The 20,029-nt window shown below is 34.9% G+C and overlaps 1 protein-coding gene across 1 annotated transcript; it reads left to right on the forward strand.

Annotated features, from left to right (window-relative positions):
- Positions 1-1,885: 1,885 nt before the first annotated feature.
- On the forward strand, positions 1,886-17,303 carry LOC137404163 (short transient receptor potential channel 4-associated protein-like). The gene is made up of 18 exons (XM_068090322.1): positions 1,886-2,060; positions 3,725-3,877; positions 5,238-5,354; positions 5,556-5,616; positions 6,271-6,335; positions 6,718-6,874; positions 7,034-7,138; positions 7,842-7,955; positions 10,645-10,770; positions 10,988-11,201; positions 11,600-11,704; positions 11,992-12,093; positions 13,306-13,480; positions 14,747-14,887; positions 15,133-15,244; positions 16,118-16,227; positions 16,387-16,532; positions 16,784-17,303. The coding sequence occupies exons 1-18, from the start codon at positions 1,950-1,952 to the stop codon at positions 16,959-16,961; spliced, it is 2,292 nt and encodes a 763-aa protein (XP_067946423.1). The 5' UTR covers positions 1,886-1,949; the 3' UTR covers positions 16,962-17,303.
- The last annotated feature ends 2,726 nt before the right edge of the window (positions 17,304-20,029 follow it).

Genomic DNA, 20,029 nt, shown 5'->3' on the forward strand with positions numbered 1-20,029 from the left:
AAATGATGAAATATACATTCAGTCGTCCAGTTGAAATCAGTGAAAACCCTTAGATGAATTAATAGTGTAAACGTACTGTGCGTAAGAGTGAAGCAACAGGATAATAGCGCTGAGATACTATTAATGCGTTGCTATATAGCCTGGGATCTTTCAAACACAAAACTCTAACAATCATAAAGTTGTCGCTTGCAGCAGAGCTCAGCAAGCAATAGTATTGCTCAAGCTTAGCCTTAAATATTTTATGTACGAGATATGCAATATAGTTTCACATACATGTACATTACCAACACGTACCAATTCTTAGCATATTTTAAATTGATAAGAAATTAGCAAATAATGACGGATACTAATTAGAAACATTTTCTCAATATTTTTTATGATAAGTAATATATCGAAAGTATTTAATCAAAAGATATTACGAGTGAGTAAACGTGACCAAGAAAGCGCAACTCTTACTTTAATTGATTCTGATTCTGATTCTGATTAAAAAGAGTCTCGAGACCTCAAAAGGAGGAAGTGGAGACCGTTTGCATAGATTGTATAAGAATAAAAATTTATCTATTTGAACAAGTGAATTTAAAACATCAATTAATAAAACTTTCCTGTTCTAATGATCTCCCAATCTAATATTGGGAATATTAGATACCACAAATATATCTAATTGATCTATTTGTGGTATCTTAAAATAATTATAAAACATTATTATTTAGTTTGATTAAGCGACTTCCATTATTGTTTTGTGCAAACTCAATGTTTTTTGCAACTTCTGTAATATTTTATAATAAGTTTTGCTCAACTATGCCTACACTAGCATAATCATACCAACATACGACTAACATAGTAAGAGGTGAGCAATTCATTTCCTTCATATTAGCAACAAAGATCTGTGAACTTAGCTAAAAAAAAAGCCTGTACATTTGACTATCTGAATTAAAAAATTGTAGCTAGATATGTTCAAAACAGAAAGTATAGCTCTTCATTATTTGATTTTTAACTGTTTTTAACTTTTGTCTTTTCTATAATAATAATCACAATGGAAAGCTGTAGGCTGTTCTATATACAAGTATTAGTTGAATTAGTCTATGTAAGAGCAGAACAACAAAAAACTAATTTTTTAAAAATAGCGGTCTCAAAATCTGTACTTGATAACCAAGCTACCAAAAATTAAAGCTAAAATTCAATTAAGCCTTTCTGTTATGTTTCATTTGCCACAATGAGTTTTGCGCTAATATGGCAGATAGTAGTAACAAAAGACTGATCTTGTTTTGTCATTCTGCATGTTGCAAGTTAGTTGCTCTGATTATCATACAGGGACATAAATTTAATATTTATCACCACAAATAGGTGTTGATAATGTAATAAAAATATATTTTTTAAATTTATGTTAAATAATATATTATATTTTATCTATTCATTGTAATAATTTTACCACTATCACAAACTATTTAAATTGAGTAAAACAGGACTTTTTTTTAGTTTTTCAAAGAGATGCCCAGCTTATGTTTGTTAGTTTATTTTTTGATACGTAAAGATTTCTTCTCACTTATCTGAAAACATTTTTATGTTTTTAAATTTATGATTTTAAACTAAGCTGTTAGTTGAATTTAGTTACTGTACAAGCACAGAAAAACAGCAGTTCATTGTGTAATTCACAAATCAGAGTTATCCTCTTTAAGAAAAAATAACTCGTTGAAGAATTCCAAGCATACTTGTGATCTCTCTGCCATAAAGGTTTTTAATAGAGGAGCACTCTATGAAATCTTTCTGATAGACTAGCGCTACGTATACGCGGCGCTCCGATAGACGGGCTATAGTCTGAAACATTTGATTGGATAAATTTTCCAGGTCTAAAATGAATGTAATCGCTGTCATTTTTGTGGAGAGACTAAGTGGTAATAGCTTAATGTGCTAGTGTATTCGTTTAACAATCTTTTCTTGATGTGGACGTAATGGAGTATCCTACAGAGGCAAAAAGACGCCGTATATGTGTGAAGGATAACGCAGTGTCTAAACGTATACATACTGAACAAGCTGGATATGGAAATGTGCATTTACACCAGGTCAGTTGTTAAAACTAGAGTAGAAACCATATTTAAACAAAAAAGTTTGTAGTTCACGCTATAACGTTTGGCATCAGCAATCACCAGATTGGAAGTTTTATCCATGCAACGTTATTAGCTCATGATGCGTTTGCATCGGCTGGAATCGAATCCTTTTCTTTGTTTATCCACTACTTTTCGACTAGTGGTTAATCTGTCTTCCATTAAATAGTGTTGCTATCGTTATACTGGGCAAATTAGGTGTCATTAAATTTAGCAATGATAATCATGGATATAATCATAAATATAATAATGATATTCTATATGAGTGGTTGAGGTGGAGCATGGTCTAGCGCTTGCTAAACAGCCACTGAAGTATTGCTATTTTCAAGCATTTCAAGATTAGCTAGCGCGATACTCCACACGAGTTAATCTTGTAGTTTGTGTTAATGTATCTTGTCTTCAAAGTAGGGCAATATTTCAACCTAGTATGACATTAAGCTTGCACAACTTCATTGTGACTGGTCGTTGAGATATCGATGTTCAACAGAAGATATTGCCATACTTTGTTTCTCTTTACAGTTTCATAGTTTTAAAATATTGCTATCATCTGACTAAAAATCTGGTTAATACAGCTTTAATTGTAGTCTATATTCTATAAATGCTCAAGTTACGTACTGATGGACCTTTAATCATTCTGTATTTTGTGACATCCATGTTTGAACAACATCTTTACAACAATTTCACTTTTCAAGGCTTAGCTGCACTTTGGAATAGAATTTGATTAGTTACCATAGATCACTTTTCTCTCAAAATTTGGTGTCAAACTGAACTATTCATGCCCAAATCGCACCTTGTTTTTTGATTTAGTTGAACAAAATTGTAATTATTATTTTGAGGTAGTGAAAGGGTTTTGGTATTATATGAAAACTAGAGATATAATAATTTATTGGCTAGGGCAGATAAAGATGCCGTTGTAGTGGAGTACAGCTGCTATATCAAGAACTATCCTTGTAACTAATGAACATAAGATCTACCGTGAAATCATCCAAGTTTTATAAACTAAAATGAGAAAAGATTGTCTTGTGCCCCTTATGTTCTGTGGTTTTATGATTACATCTATTTATGTATTCTGTATTATTCCATAGATATATGTTTAAAATATTGGTAATACTACAAGCATTACCGATATTTTAAACATTTTTAAGTAGAATAATATAGAATACATGAACAAATGTAATTTCCTTTAAAAAATGCTTCTTTCTTTTTTCATTAATCTGGTAACCAATTGCTGGGACAGATAACAAAACATTAAAAATTGTGAAATAATAGGTTAGGTTCTCAAGGTTTATGTTTCTTGTTAAACCTTTTGTGGCATACCACATTCTAGCAGTTCATAAGAAATAGCGGCTATATATAACAGCAGTGAAGACAAAAGTGTAAAGTAGCTTGAACAGGTGGTCATTTCTTACTGTGCTGTAACGTAAATGTCAAAAACCTTTGTGCCAAACATATTTGTGAGCTTGTTTTGGGCAAAACCTTTAAAATAATCTACCAAATTGTTCCATAAAAACAAAACTTGCATGCAGACATGTTGCTGGTAAGTTGTTAAGTTCTATGTACTTTATTATCACATTCTCATTTAGTTTCAATTACCAATTTCCTATTAATAATATTTATACTAGGTGGAATTGAAGCTGTTAGAAAGGTATGGGGCACAGCTGGAGGTTGCTGGGATACAGACTCAGCATTATGAAGTATTGAAAATCGTGACACACATGGAAGAATATTTACGGCGCGATTCCTGCTCCGATGATACATTGTATAAAAGTTTCAAGGTTTGTAAATCATATGGCAGCATCTCTCTTTGTCGTATCACAGACAAGAAATACTCTTCCATGTACATCATATTACGAAGTGTGGAATGTCAGCTGTATATTTCCGCTCTACGACTCGCACTTATCGAAAGAAGCTTATATTTGCGTGTTGCAAACTCTCATGAGTTGGATTATAATTTATCTTTTGTTACTCAACACCATTACAAAATCTATGACGGATTTCTTCATTGATAACTTTGGTTGGTACATTGTTAGCACTGTTGAGCTATTGTTCTGAAATGACATTGGTCGGAGAGGCGTGGGAGGAAGTGTCTCAGCGTGGGCTTAAATAAGCATGGCCGATATAGCTAGACCTCTCCCTCACATACCACCTTAGCACGCCTCCTTTTATGGATAGAGTAGTGAGGATGGCTATCTCCTCTCCTATCGCTAGCTCTAATATGTGTGCCCTTTGTGTAATGGAATCTTCATTTTTTGCTACTTCATTTCCGCTTGGTTGCTTCTTCAGTTTTTTTTGTGAGTTAGGTTAGTGTAAACGTTTTTTGCAAAGCCCAGATCAATTCTAAGCTTTTTTGCCAGTTTGCTAGTGAATAATATTTAGACAGCTAGTCTAGCTAAAGTCATAAGTAGACTTAGGGATTGCAGACAGACGATCAGACAATAATGCGTGCACATTCATGTAATCCAACTGTACGCTGGATATAAAGCAAGGATCCAAGAAACTCTTAGGGGCATATCAGTTAGCAGAATCCTGGCCATGCCACCACTAATAAGCAAAAGGTTATATGGTGTGGGCCACTTGTATTTTAAGCTAATCAAGTGAATGTCTTAGGATTATTCTTGTAATGGTTCAGGACTAAGGTTAAGGGCATAGAGCTATTCCTCTTTTAAAGGTTAACTATTGTGGGTTGATGTACCTTAGCTTGGTGTGTATCGCAATCGCGTAGTTTCTTTACTTTTACTATTTCTTCCGCATACCAAAAAATCTCGTCTACTTATTGTGATCACAAGCTGAAGAGTTATGAAATGGATCTGTTGACAAAGTAGCTTTACAAACTCGAGAGCTATGGTGCTCCCCATAACTGCTGTACCTCTTGGTGCATTTCAAATGACTGCCATACCAGACACAAAGTTTTTCTCGCTTAACCAATCTGGCTCATCCTCATATAATGCAGCAGTTCATATAATGTAATACAATACTAGTCATACTTGAGCAGTTCATATAATGTAATACAATACTAGTCATACTCATGTTGTCCTGGCGTTTTACTAAGCAGTTAAATATAGAAGCTATGCTCTAGCACTTTGTAATTCCCAAGTTCAATCTTGCTAGCTTTTGTACTTTTATGCTAAATTTCAGAAACTCTATGAATGTGTGACATGCTTGGATAGACAGAGGCATGAACAAGAACTGTCACGGCGATATAAAAGGGAATGTCTGAACGCTGAGCTATTTTATAATCTCGGAGGTTTGCAGGTACAATTTCCTATCTTATGCTTTACCGTAGACAACTTGGATTTCTGACTATGATCCTTTACATGAACTCGATCAGGTTTGAAAGAGAGCAGAGCTTTGTACAAAGTTTGAGCAGTAGCGCACGTCATCATTAATCAGTCTGTAAACACTTTACCACAAAATGCCTACAGAAATATGAAAGTTTTTTATAATTTTTTGTAGGCGGCTAAAAGGATAATGCTGTTGGAGAGTCAGTTACCGACTGAATCTCGACATCGGCAAGGTATGTCATATTTCACAGAGCTGCTGTTATTCATCGTAAAAATTTAGTACACCCGCACACATTATCAAGAAAAAAAAGAAGTTTGTAATCCTTTGCTCTGAGGTAATGTCAATCGATAGTCTTTTACTACATTGATTAGTGCCAGATAAAATGGATGCTTGACTAACTGCAGAGGCAAATAGCTCTTGTCTGGCTTACATTTAGAATTCTCGATGAAGTCATACTTGATCAGTGTATTCAATGGTTTGGAATCGAGTGATATCATCAAAATGCTATCGGCATGATGAAACTCTGTGTTTTTGCTTCTTACGTGCGCCGGGCCACCATAAGCAGTAAACAAAATCTGATACCTATGGTCGCTAAACCGAGCTGATGTTGATTATCAGGAATCAATGGTAATCAATTTACCAGCTTTAGTAAAAACATGGTTAGTAGAGCATTCCTTCCTAGAAATGTAAACAGAAAGCTGCTTGTGCCCTTGCATAATAGGCATTAGCATAGCTGCTGTTGTATCTTCGTAGGCACCCTCAAGGCTGAAAGGTATGGGTGTTGAGCAATAGATTGACCTTACTCCATTACCATTGACTACCGTTTCACAGGTTGTTAACTCCAGAGAGCGTAATTCTATTTGTAGAGAGTTTGTATTTATTGTAGAAACGGAAGAGAAATTACGGATGAAGTCTGTACTATTTGAAACTATGTCTAGGATAATCACAACGGTATGCATCCGTTATATTTAGACAATTTGGCACTTCGGCAGTTCAAGGACGCTTCTGAATATAATGTGCATCATTTACAAAAATAATATTTTGTAAATCTGTGTTAATTACACAGATGAGCTATAGGGTGTGCGAGAGTATTTAAAGGCGTAAAAGCAGCACTTGCTAGGACGATTGTGGTCAGACAATGTTGTCTTTAAATTTACCAATATTTTCTCTTGGTTAGTTATAGGATCTAGGACTGTGAGCTGACAATATTTAAGTTTGATAAATGCATGTTGAGTAAACTCATTGATGCAGACATTGGGATGTTGTTATAGCCTAATAATGTCGTAATAACACTGTTTATCAGTTGCTATCATATACACGCCTATCAATGTAGGAATCTATTGGAGAGAAGGTGGCCAAAGAGCTAGCCGAGGAAGAAGTGCTCATAGGATTGTTTAGTTATCTAAAGTATGACCAAACATATATTTCTTCTTGTTCTCTCATAGAGGATCTCCTACAGTATCTCCCCAACCCTATTCTCAGCCAAATACGTACGTAATTCAGAGTCTATCTTATATATCCCAGAAAAACATGTTTTTATTTTTGAAATTTATTTAGTTAGTCTTTTTGCGAGAAGTAGTAATACAGTGTATATATCATACATATTTTTTCCAATCCGGGTTTGATGAATGTTAGTATTTCCGTTGCAGCGGACATGCATGAGTTGATACTGGAGCTAACTGGGGACAAGCTAATCAACTTTTGTAGAATTCTAGCCATCGCTCTTTCCGATAAGGAACTTCACGAAAAGCTCTGTAAGACATACTTCTATTATAGTCTCAAAAAATACAGCACTGCAATTGTTATTTTTCGTTTTAGCTTTCTTCGTTTCCTGCCCTAAATAAAATAAAAGTTGCTATACATAAACGTACTTCATATTCATTCATACGTACATAGTTCATACAACCTTTTGAACAGTATTTACAATTAAGAACACGATTGATAGCTCGAACTGTCAGTAGGCTTTGAAGCGGATGTTTATGACTATGTACAGCCAAAGATATTACGATCTCAATCATGCTAATTAGTTTCAACTGATGAAAGAGTGAGAATCATTTATTTATACCTAGGATGGGGCACTTAGTGCTTTTTGCTTTGCTCTAGTGGTCGTTAGCCCTTAGCATTTGGCTCGGGCTCCCCACTATTTGTTGCTACACTAAAATAGATTACTTGCTTGATAGTGTTTTGCTAAGGTCCTCCGATTGTGCTAATTTCTGAAGATAGGGATTGTAAAATGTGTTGTTGTAGAAATGTTGAGTAAAGGTGTAAAAAGGTCTGTAAACTCGCGTGTTAGTATCGGATAGGTGTAGCTTAGTATGCGGTTGCTTGGCCCCGATATCGACAGACTAGTTGAAGTTGGTTCTGCCTCACTCAACTATGTTAAGGATATCTTTGCGAAATGTTCAAGTTTGGTATTTGATTGCCACTAGCGTCGACATTCAATGTTTCTTTTAACAGCTTATGCTCAAAAGAAAGAAGAACATATATCAGTGAGGGAGTTGAATCAGGAATACTTGCTTGAAATTCCACACTTGGTTGAACAACTAGTCATGGCAGCCAGCTCAAAAGATAGTGAGTAGATTTATTAGCATCTGAAAATTTGTGTAGGAGTGCTGTACTGACATAGCGCAGTTTTAAGTGCTGCCTTTAGATAGATGACTTATCAGTTTCTCTCTGTTCACGCGTCTAGACTGTGCAAGCGAGCAGACATCCTTTAACCTTATAGCCGAGTGGCTATTTCTGTCAGACATTTGCTTAAATTACGTAAATAAGTCTCTTGTCATAAGCCGTCGGCTGCTATGGTTTTTGTAGAACAACAGCGATTGCTCTCCTCACCCATCCTGTCTGCTAACTAGGTATTGTTGATTTCTTTGGCAAGGTTGTACCAACTAAACCTGTGTGTCTTGGCACCGCCAGCTTTTCTGTTTCTTTCATAGTACAGCTTCGATCTGTTACAGTAAATATTTATCTACTGGGTTTACTAATGGCTGACTAGCCTCTTCAGCGTGTGAGGTGGAAAGACTAGGCTTTGCGTTATATTTGATTTAAAATTTGATATATAAGAAGTCATGAATCACAAACTATTTCACCAGAAACCTTTTCTGAATCAATTAAGGAAGGGGTGTTAGAGATAACTGCCCTTTCCATCAAACATCAAATACATAGCATATCTTTTAAGTAGGTTCTCAGTCTCATGAATTATTTTTTTTGAGAGGTACTTCGCTAAAAACCAGGATACAGTAAAGTTAAGCGATGGAATTATTGCACCATCCACAGGAACTCTGGCAGGCCAGTATCCTGCAGTTTAAATCGTTATCGTACTGGTTCAGTCAAAGCTGTTACTAGAAAAGTTAGTGATGGTTGAATAAAAATACATTTCTCATACTGTTATGATGTGTTGAAAATTTTTGCTCTGATGAAGTGTGAAGCATGAGTCAAGCAATTTGTGCAGTTTTGTTCAACTGGCATATGGCCACTTATCTGAAGAGCATAAAAGACTACTATTGTCTATGGCTGTATCAGACTTCATCTGTTGCGGCTTAATGCATCAATTCTACAGAACGTCCATTTAATTTTTTCCCATCAGCAGATTGCAGTGGCATAGAATGAATTTGTTCCGTTGTCTAAACTGCTGACCATAGTTCAAATAATTGATGTCGGTGAAGAGTTCAACTTTCTGCTGTGTATATATGGCAGCAATTGTTTTATCTTTATTCTTATTAAACACTTTACAGTTCTACTTTTGAAAGTTAACCAAACCTCAGTCTTCTACAAGTCATGGTACAAATCAAGGCATACCAAATAGAAAAGCTTCATTTTTCCTAGCAGCTAACTGTAATGCATCACAGCAAAACAAGATTAGAAATACATAAGAAAAACAAGCAGGTCTTGTTTTCATTTTAGACTGCTTTGACTGTATTTTGATCTAGTTCTCCTGCACGGGACACTTTCACTATTTTGTATTTCATGTAAAGCTTTTACATGAAATACCCAGGTTCACAAGTAAGCTCTTGTCACTTTGGTGTCCAAAACTATCTGTTTATTTTCCTCTTGTGAATCGTGGTATTATCAAGCATTTTCCTTTCTCAAAGAAAAATGAGAAGCATTTTCTTTGAGAAGCATAAAAATGCTTCTCAAAGAAAAATGAGAAGCATTTTCCTTTCCCAATTTTTTGAAACAAAGATTTTAAAAGAATGATATTTTGCTTGTTGGCAATTCACACTAGTTTGGAAAGTTTTAAATGACTTGAGCTTTGCTTGGCTAACAAATGTGCGAGTCGATAAACAGTAGTACCATATTCAAGTCCTTGTAAAGTACATTACTTGCAAGTACATGTAATGTACTTTATTGCTATTTAACTCTACCAAATTGGTATAAATTTCTCATTAAAAGCAAGTAATATTTTACAAGAGTTATCAAATGGTAGCATCTTTCTGCTCACATAAATACCACGGGTGAGACTGTAAAGTTATTGGAAAATTGTGCCTAGCTATCTAGCAATCTTTTAGAGGATGCTAAAGGTTTGTCACGTAGAATTTTCATGTTTTTGTAAGGTAACCTTCATCATTGCTAGTAAGTCAGCTCATCTATACTAAAGCCAGGCAGGAAAGGCTTAACTCAGTGTGGTGTGAAGCTCGTAGCATTGTTACGTTCGGCATAGTACAAATTCATTCGACTATCTGATATATATCTGCTTGTGTCTTCATGGATGTGCCAGAAATCAAGCTCATCTTGTGTACCATTGAATAAATGGACTCAGGTCTATAGCAATCGCATACACAAATCTGTACATATGTATTGTAAGCCATGGATTACCATAAATAGTAGCATAGATTAGAGAATCAGTGACTTTAAATTTTATGCTCCATAGTTGAAAGTTTTGTAAGCATTCTTTGAAAGTTGTAATACATTACACTAATTTTATAGCATATATTGCTATTATTTTTGTCGGGCAATTAGGTATATAGCAATGAAATCAGCTCTGTTTCTTTTTCCTTTTAGCCATTAGGTAACCATTCATAAACTCATTGTTAATATATATTGTATATATAATATACTATATTGTTAATATAGGAAAACCTGCACAAGTAACAAGGTAAAATGTAGAAAGAGCATGAAATGTGTTCTCTACCTCCACAGTCAATATAAATTATAAACACTAAGGCGTCAACTTTAAGCTATGAAAATTTTCATAGCTGCGCTGCAGTTCATTGTATGCACAATCATGCTAAGTGGGCACATTGATTCACTACTTTGAAAGGTCTGCCACGCTTCCGTGGTATAAAGGAGGAAGACGCAAATTGGATGCAGTGGATTGATGATTCAAATGCTGATGACATCTTTGATTTACCCGATATGGATATCGATGTGGAGGAGTTTACTGGAGGTGCTCACTTTTATTATGTTTAGATTTGCTAAATGTTCACGCTTGATTTAGTTTGCGCTTGATTTGGTTAGTGTAGCTGCGTGAGAGGCGTGGCTGAATATTCATTTTAATTTGATTTTGACTTTGCATGTATCATTCAAGTCGATGATTACACACTTTCCTGTTTTCCACTGTATTATATCCACTTGTATGACACCAGTCTGTTTGTTTATTGTAGGTATCACACAGCCAACAGAGTACGATGCTCCTTGGTGCCAACAGCCCTCCATGACTGCTGTTAACAGACTCATCGGTGGAGCTGCTGCAGTTCATGTCTTGGGACAGCTTTTAGTTGGCAAGCACCAGAAGCATGGACAACAAGTGTTAGCTGATACGAAGCTTGTACCCGGTCTATCCAGTGCCTTTGAAAATTTTATTTGGGTCTTTCAAGGGTTAGTTAATATTTGATCAGTTATATGGAAAGTTTATCATCGTGTAAAATGTTATGGTAAGCTATGACCAACAGAACCTATTTGCATCCTTTTATAGATTTTCTTGACAATACAAAATTATTTAGATACATGTATATGGCATTATGAGCTCAAGATTGTTTTACCAATGGGTATTCAATCGCATGACCTTTATCCACTAAGTACAAAATCACAATTTTTCCTGTGTTGTATTTCCAATATAGCAGCCAGAATCAGATCATCCAACTCAATTGCCTGCTCATTGTCATGCCGCTCAAAGGTATTAGCATATTTTGATTGTCCTTATAAATACACTGGCGACGTAAGTCACACAATGATGACACTTGAAGCTTATGTCTAATTCAGTTCTCACTTACTAGGGCGAGCTCAGAACCGAGGTTGCCTGGACGACCTGAATGCTCACCTGAACTGGTATTGAAGATTCAAATGATGAAGTTGATCCACTCGTTGTGTGACCATTCTGAGTAAGTCTTGTCTGGCTATGATATGACTGAAGTTTACCAACGTTGAAATTGTTGATCAACTGAATCTCATTTTAGCAGGCAAACATCTAGTAAGGTGGTTGACATGCGATAAAATAATTTAAGCCTGCATACAAATTATTAAAGACTATACTATATATGAGTAAATTGTTAATGGTCATCTGAAGTTTAGAGTGCTCACAAACTTGTTTCAGATGATTTAACCCAGCCATGCGGGCGAGCTGGACATTCAAACACATTGTCATATTTTTCCGCTTTGTTTGTTTCAGATATAAGCATCTTCTGCTCACCAAAGGTGAACTTGCGGAGGTGCAGAGGATCAATGACAAAGCTGGTGTGTTGGCTATAGAAGGTCTTGGTAGAGTTAACAAGTAAGTGCTACAGTTATTATTAATATTATTATTGGATAGCAGCTAGAGCACCATCGTGTAAATTGCAGTTTGCAAGTTTTAAAAATGCCATTCTTTCGAGTTTTAACTAAAAAGTCTTGCCGCACTATGTGCTTCTTTTTTGGTTCACCGTCTTGTTCATCTATGAAGTGGTCTGGGCTTATTGTCTAACACAGGATATACATATAGATATATATATAGAATATCCTAGTTCAAAAAGATTAGCAACTAGGCGGCAATATAATGGGGTGATTCTAGTTATGTACAAGCTACATCCTACATCTTTAGTCAACCCATTATTGTCCGTATAATAAGTATCATAAAAAAACAAAATCTTAGATGCGTGATGCTTTTTAACAAAAAAAGTCATTTAAATGGCAAAAAAATTTATACCATCTTATCCTGACACGAATTTCAAAGAGCATTTTTATATAAAAGTTATCATGCGCTATTTAAATAAAGACAAATAAATTTTAAGTGTACGCTCATTGGGCTAGTTGGCTCTCAGTGACCTTAGGTACTATAATAGTGTCCGTGCATGCAGATGCTACTAGAATTGCTTGCCTTGCATAATGCGCAGTCGGTGTGGATAATGGTTTTTTATTCATCAATTTCAAGTTTTCTAAAAAAGATTTTGCGTTCTAGAATCAGCTTATATGCGAGAATATACGGCAGCAGCCAGAATCAGATCATCCAGCTCAATGGCCTGCTCGTTGTCATGCAGCTCAATGGTATTAGCATATATTGATAGTCCTTATAAATACACTGGTGCATAAGTCATGCAAGAAAATTTGGGCATGCATACATGTATTACCTAATTACTACTTTTACTTTCTAACTTCTACTTTTACACACCACACACACCACACAAACACTGTAAAGACCTACCTCTTATTCAAAAATTAACAGCCTTCATCTGATCGAAATTCGCAAAGTGTAAATTACGAGCCATGCAAGCTTTTCATATTTAGTAAATAGCTGAATAGGGTCTCTAGTGGCTGCCTCTGAATGTGTTTGCTGCAGATTATGAGTGCTTACCAGTTTAATTCTATTGAAGTGTTAGGCAATTTTACTGTTTCATTTTGCATGCAAATTACCAGACAAGACATAATGTCAACAGAATAAAGTTTAATGACAACTGTAACATATTAGCTTTTGGCTAAGTGGATATGTGATAGGCCACTCTGCTTTTAGGCTAAACATGTGCAAAGGAAAAGAAGGTCTTTTAACAAAAATTGTGGACACACTGAAGAAAGAGCCTACCTCCTTAGCATTACGGTTTTGGCTTGTCAGAATTGTAGAAAGCTACCTGCGTGGCACCGCCTCATACTGTTATCAAGTATTTCTATTGCGTCGAGGTCTTCTACAGGTAAGAATGGTTTACTATCTATTGCATTATTAACTTATCCAGTCGAAAAAGAACATTCCTCCTCACTCCCGCAAACATAAGTAGGGGTTTGATGGTCCAAGATTGTATTTTCTATCCCCTTGTGGACTCGCTTAGTGATTTCAGTAGTACTGCCAATACACTGCTACACCTGACTGATGTTAGCCACTGGCACTTGACTATGGGTTTCAATTCATATGGCGACGAGTATAGTTCACTTTTTCCACGTGTCTCTTTCATTTGTGTGTGTGTGTGTATATACATATACTGATACATATATCGATATATATATATATACAGTATATGTAGATATGTATATATGCTCATACATGTACGGTATTCCCAATCAAGTAGCACAGACATGTTTGAAGATGCCACCCCATGTTTTGGTTTCTTGGTATTCATTGACTGTCAATAGCGCATTTCAACGCAGTGTCATACAATTGACCCTTACATATAGTAAAGCCTTTAGAGGCAGTTATAATGGAAAATTCAGCTTCACATGGGGGTTGAAAAAAAATTGATATAGCTTAGAAAAAAAAGACCTTGCAACATATGTAATTTGCTTTGTAAAGAGCAAATGATATATTTCTAATTATGTATAACTTCTCTTGTTTAGGTTGGAAATATCATTTTTTGTAGGCTGTAGGGGTATCTTGTAACATACCAAATGCAGTGGTAAATGAATGCATGAGCCGGGAGTGCCCGACATCCTGCTTGGCTAGTAATGAATAAGACATTTAACTAGCGTAGTTGGTATCAGCAAGGCATACTCACAATGTATCAATATACTGGTGCAGTATGATCCACATCAATTCAGATAGCGAAAATGTTCGTTGTTTCAGTTTAGGTCATTAAAAATGTTGGGCCAACTTGGTTTATTTCGCTATGTGGTGTTTTGTTAGACCAGTTTGCTTTACTAGAAACATGTGGTAGACCGTTATCCCGGTATAGTTTTTGTTGTTTTATTAGCCTTATTCACTAAAAAAAATGTGATATGTTGTTATGCCACTATGGTTTATCCAAACCATGTGTTGGATTGGTTTATTCAAAACATGTGCTATGTTGTTGAACCAGTTTGGTTTATCCAAAACATGCGTTGGATTGGCCTATTCAAAACCGTGTTGGGTTGTTTTAACAGTTGGGTTTATCTAATGCATATGTATAAGTATATTAAAACTGTGTTAGATTGTTGTACCAGTTCGGTTTATCCAAAACTTGCATTGGATTGTTGAACTCTTGTTTTAGCACGTTATCAGCAACCTCCTAGCAGATGAATCTAGTCGTCAAGAAGTTATACAGTCGGGCTTTGATCTTCTCGCAGGTCTCACAGTGTTCAATATTGAAGCTTTTCAAGTCATTGATGACATTTTAAGGCTCCCTCAAATGGTACGGTTAAAAGTAGTATGACTATGCAAATCATGCTGGTTATTTTTCAATGATAGCTTGTGTTACTATTACCATAGAAGTTTTTTAATTCTGAATATGCATTTGTCACTCATACTTGTGTTTGATATTTGGGTCAAACTTGTTTCAAATATTTGAATAGCTTTTTAATGCGCCATTAAGGCTGACGTAATTTCTAAACTATTCCAATTGTCGCAGTTTGTATTGATAGGTGTTTCTGTTTGTAGAGGAATAAGTTTGTTGATTTGATCAACAAGAATCTTGTAGACTCTCATTTGTTCATCCGAAGTGTGATACTGTCATTCAACTTCTTCAGCTTTGAGCGAACTATGCATGCAGGTTAGAAGAGATTTACATCTTTTATTGTCTTTGATTTATTTGATCTGAGATATGAAATTACAATGTATAGAAAAATATTGCCTATTTGTGTCAATTAAAAAATGTGCAATTTACTTATGGAGCAATTTCAAAACCTATTATTATCGGTGTAATAGGCTTGGCAGTTAAAATTTTAGAAGTGAATGAGTCTTCCATTCATAGTAGGAAGTTTGGTTGCGAAATTGTTATAATTTTCGTGATTAATTTGCAGAAATACATACCCATAAATCATCGATCCAAATTCCAATGCAACTCATTACCGTTTCCTTAATTAAAGAAATACGTAATATTTATATCATTAAAGTTAGCACTATTTCATTTGGAATTCTAAAAAAGGAAATATGTGCATGCTTATGTTCCATTGCTTCATTTACAAAAAGTTTTGCGATGCAATTGTTTTCATAATTGTATCAAATAAGGTTAGGCTGTGATACACCTTAGTATAAAGAAAATTTTGTAGCAATTCTATTGAATGTGGACAACTCTGCCAGTGTTGAAGTCATTATTTTTAAAAAGATTTAGTTTATATTGTGAACTTCTGTCTGATCTGTCACTCCCATAACTAGTATTATTTCAGGTGTGGTGCTTTACTTGTTATTAAACAATTGTTTATTTAATAGCTTTTGGATTTTTAATTCTGATTATGCGTAATCAAATCAAATGCGACAAAATTCGAGTTTGCTATAAAACCTAAAATTTAAACATGCTTTATTTTTCAGAATAGATCTGTCCAAAATAAGTCTAAATTATTTGAAAAATGTTCATTGATCAGTTAAGAATGATTACTGTGAGTTTTGTATCAATCATTATATTTGGAAAACTTTCTCATTGTAGATTATGCCAAAACAAAGAATTATCTCTTAAGTTATGTCGGAACCTTTCAACAGCAGATGGTATACCTACGCAAGTTGATTAGCATAATAACAGCAAAAAGTGTGTCTCAGGTTTGTTATTAAATTCTTTATTATTTATCATGCTAAATGTGGCATCGACTTAAAATGTCAAAATTATTGCCCGATTATATATACATGTAACTTCTCTTAAGATAAGATTAGCAGTTTGAAAGTCAAATATACTTTTTAATAGTGAAATGTTCATTTCAGGAAAATGTTGGATGTTTAAACACTGCATTGGTGTTACTTATTTGTTCTCACAAGTCGACTAGTATGCTTCCATATCTTGAGGCCTTAAAAAATGAGCAGATGACCAGAGGTACCGAGTGCGGATCACCAGTTCTCGCTAATTTCAGGTAATTATTTAACATTTACTAAGCATACTTGCAAGCATCTTTAACGTTACAAAAAGTACTTATCAATCAATCCAAACCACACAACTTGAAATACATTTCAACCTCTTTGATATTTCAAAATAGAATGGTCATAGTGAAATGTCAATGCTTCAAAATGGATATGAAGCTGGAATGCTACCAAGCTTTACTAATAAGTAAAATATGTTTGACACCCATCACTTTTTGCCTAATCAACTACCTTTATATTGTAGGGAGCTGTTGCTGTTTTGGCAGAAGCATTATTCATCTCGAAAGAAGCAATGCATTGCCTTAGAAAAAAGCAGTCGAATTCCATTTTCTGAGTGGCAGCATATTGTAAAGACTTTAACAAATGATGACCATACATTACCTACATCACTAGTTTATTACATTCATGATTTGCCGACATGACAAATGGTTCATTAGTAGATCTCTTTCAAGCAGTTTAATCTAAATTAACAACAAATTGTTGATGCGGCTGGGAACCAAATTCAGTAGATTACGTTACATATTATGCACAGTTTTTTGTAGCATGCTTATTTTACAACTAAGCATTCCTAAACAAAGAAACTCGGAAGTCAGTGCATCAGTGAATTTTAGTTTTTACTGGTTAAATCATAGATTTTTGTATTTGATGGATGGCTATTAAATGAAAGATTTATTTTTTTAAAAAGCTAACAGCTTTTAATTTAGTGTTTTTGTTTTGTTTTGATGAATCTCCTACTCAAAGTTGAAATAAATTATGTTGTGTGAGCTACCTGATATAACGTTAGCCTTACACTTCAGCAGCCTATTTAGTAGTCGGCTTCACAAATATAGCAGATTAAGCTGCGAAGGTTCAAAATACTGAGTAACTCATTTTAGCAGAGGCCGGCTATGCATCAATTCAAATGCATCACATTTTTTTAGTTTTTCTTGGTAAATGTGCCAACTCTGTGATTTTACTCAGTCCACTAATGTGACACAGTATACTTTGTAATGTACCCACATTGTCTTCATGAAGTACAAAGAGCCCTAAACACTCCTAATGTCGCTTGAGTGTTGTTGACTCTAAATTGGTTTCATAAAGGGCTCATGACGTCAGCTCAAGATGAGCGTTTGTTTCGTGGTGTACTTCCATAAATGATGCGGTAGTAACAAAGATGATAGACCTTCAGCTTCATTGCTTTATATTGTGTATTATGCAAGGGCTCCTGATGAAAATGCTTTCCTTAGGCAATGGCATAAAAGAATACAATGACATGCCATAAATGTCTTGATTAAATTCAGAAAATTGCGGTATTGTACTTAAAATTTTCTTATATGGAGAACTTTATTAAGGACAGCCCAGTTGATGGAGTTTTTATTTTTCATCACACTGTAACAAGTTTCAATAACTGAAGAGTATTGCTTTCAAGCAAAACGGTGAAACAGAGTCAGTATGCTCACAACTAGAACAGACAAAGGTAGACATGAATAACCTTTGTATTTTTGCTGTGATTCTCTGATAGTTTTATAAATGTATGAATAGCAATGTCTATTTCAATTGATTCAACGTTTCGTTTCCATGATTCTCTATTTTATGAGGTGAATGGAAAAGCTTCCAACGAGTAATACTGATGAAATGTAATACAAATTTAATGCTGCAAGTCACTAGAATGAGTCCGATAATATGATATTCCGCTACTTGTTTATTTTGGCAACTGGTTTTTCTAACTTAGATGCTGTCTGCATAGGCCTTTCCATGGCAAAGCCATTTCCTTATGCCCATGTACCTCCGCCATCAAAGATGCTGAAACTTCAAGCAGCTAATACAGCATCGACCCTAATGGTTGTAAACAGGGATTCTCTGGAAGCCTATGATATAGAAAAAATAGGCCCAACTAGAAAAACGCAGCATAACCTTTCCTTGCTTCCTAGCTCAACCTGCACAATCAGGAAAACGCACTGCAACATCCTCAACAACTTCTGACAGTTGACAAGCTTTTACAGAAGCAATAAATCTACTTTAGCTACTTGGGAAAGTTCTACGTAGGGCAAATTCTAGCCAGAGTGGTTTAGCCAAGGGGCGGTATCACCTTATTTGTGTTTGTCACAATTTTTAATTTGCCAAAAAGAGCAAAACAACATTGGTGATGATGATCAATTTGGAAAAGTTACATGAAACATCATTGACCTGCTATAGCACCAAACAGCATCAAATGTTGCAACTTTGTCTTTTACGAATAAGATGCAACGTGTGTTTCCATAAGAAATGTCAATTTATAACCAACATGATTAATAGTGTTGCATGATGATAATAAAAGATATTTACGAAGGACAAATGAAGTTTACCGGTTTTAAGAATTTTGATCATATGTCAAAACCTTCATATGTCAGAGCAAATATTCTTACAAGAATGTGCTGCATTTCGTCAAATTCATCCCACTGCCTAATGATGATTATATAAAGCAATAATATATAAATTATATGCGACATCAAAATATACAAAAAATAAATGTAGGTGCACAATTAAATGTTTTTTTATAGCAGCTTTGCTTTTACGTTAATGACAGGTAGCCTGGCATAGAGGAGACAGAGACTGCACAACTAGAAGTAGTGATAGAAGTACGGAGTTGTCTAACTTAAACTAGTTTAACTTGAAATTAAGATAACTAATTTTTGTTATTTGCTTTTATATTTGATAGTTATATTTAGTTGTCACCTCCCGCCTCTCCGCCTTCACTCATTTCAGACTTTTTTTCCCGCGTCATTCAAATATACTTCCAAAAGTAACGAAAAAATGGCTTTTCGAAAACTTTAAGGATGATTAGTCATTGTATAATTTTCCTCTAGATAGAATTACTATAATAATTATTATAATAATTCCTTCATTATAATAGAAATAAATGTGCAGTAAATCACAGCGGAAAATTTGCATTATTGGCGCATTTGCAATAGCGGTAAATGTCTACAGCGCATTAAAAAGTTGTAATGCACTGCAAAATTACTGCATAATGCACCGCCATGATGCGGTGCAGTTCTAATGCGTGACAATCCTGATAAGGTTTATAGGTCGTCAACAGTAAAGGCCAAATCTCACATTGCCAGCCTCAATGCTTTTACTGCTTTGTATAGCGGCAGCTAAACATGCCTGCTATTCTCCTCGTTTAGATACGTACAATTATACTCTTTCTGAAGCACTGTTCAAGACCCATAAAGATGAAACACAAAATCAATATTCAGATGGTTGGTGAGTGCGCAAAGCATTTAACCAAATATAAGTTTTGTTTCATGAACATTCTGCATAAATAATTTTATTAAATGAAGTGTTTAAGTGTAAATGTGTGACAAAATTTTAAAGGGATTGTCAGCTCATCATCAATGATCAATGGCTTCATAATTTTGTGAACATCTTAAACTAAGGAGACAGGCCTAGAGGAGGCAGCCAACAAGTAAATGAAAAATAATTAATAAGCGCCTTGATGCTTAATAACAAAGTAGTGAATGCACAGATGAAT

This window comes from Watersipora subatra, chromosome 1 (assembly GCF_963576615.1).
Source record: "Watersipora subatra chromosome 1, tzWatSuba1.1, whole genome shotgun sequence".
In the NCBI taxonomy this organism is placed as follows: domain Eukaryota; kingdom Metazoa; phylum Bryozoa; class Gymnolaemata; order Cheilostomatida; family Watersiporidae; genus Watersipora; species Watersipora subatra.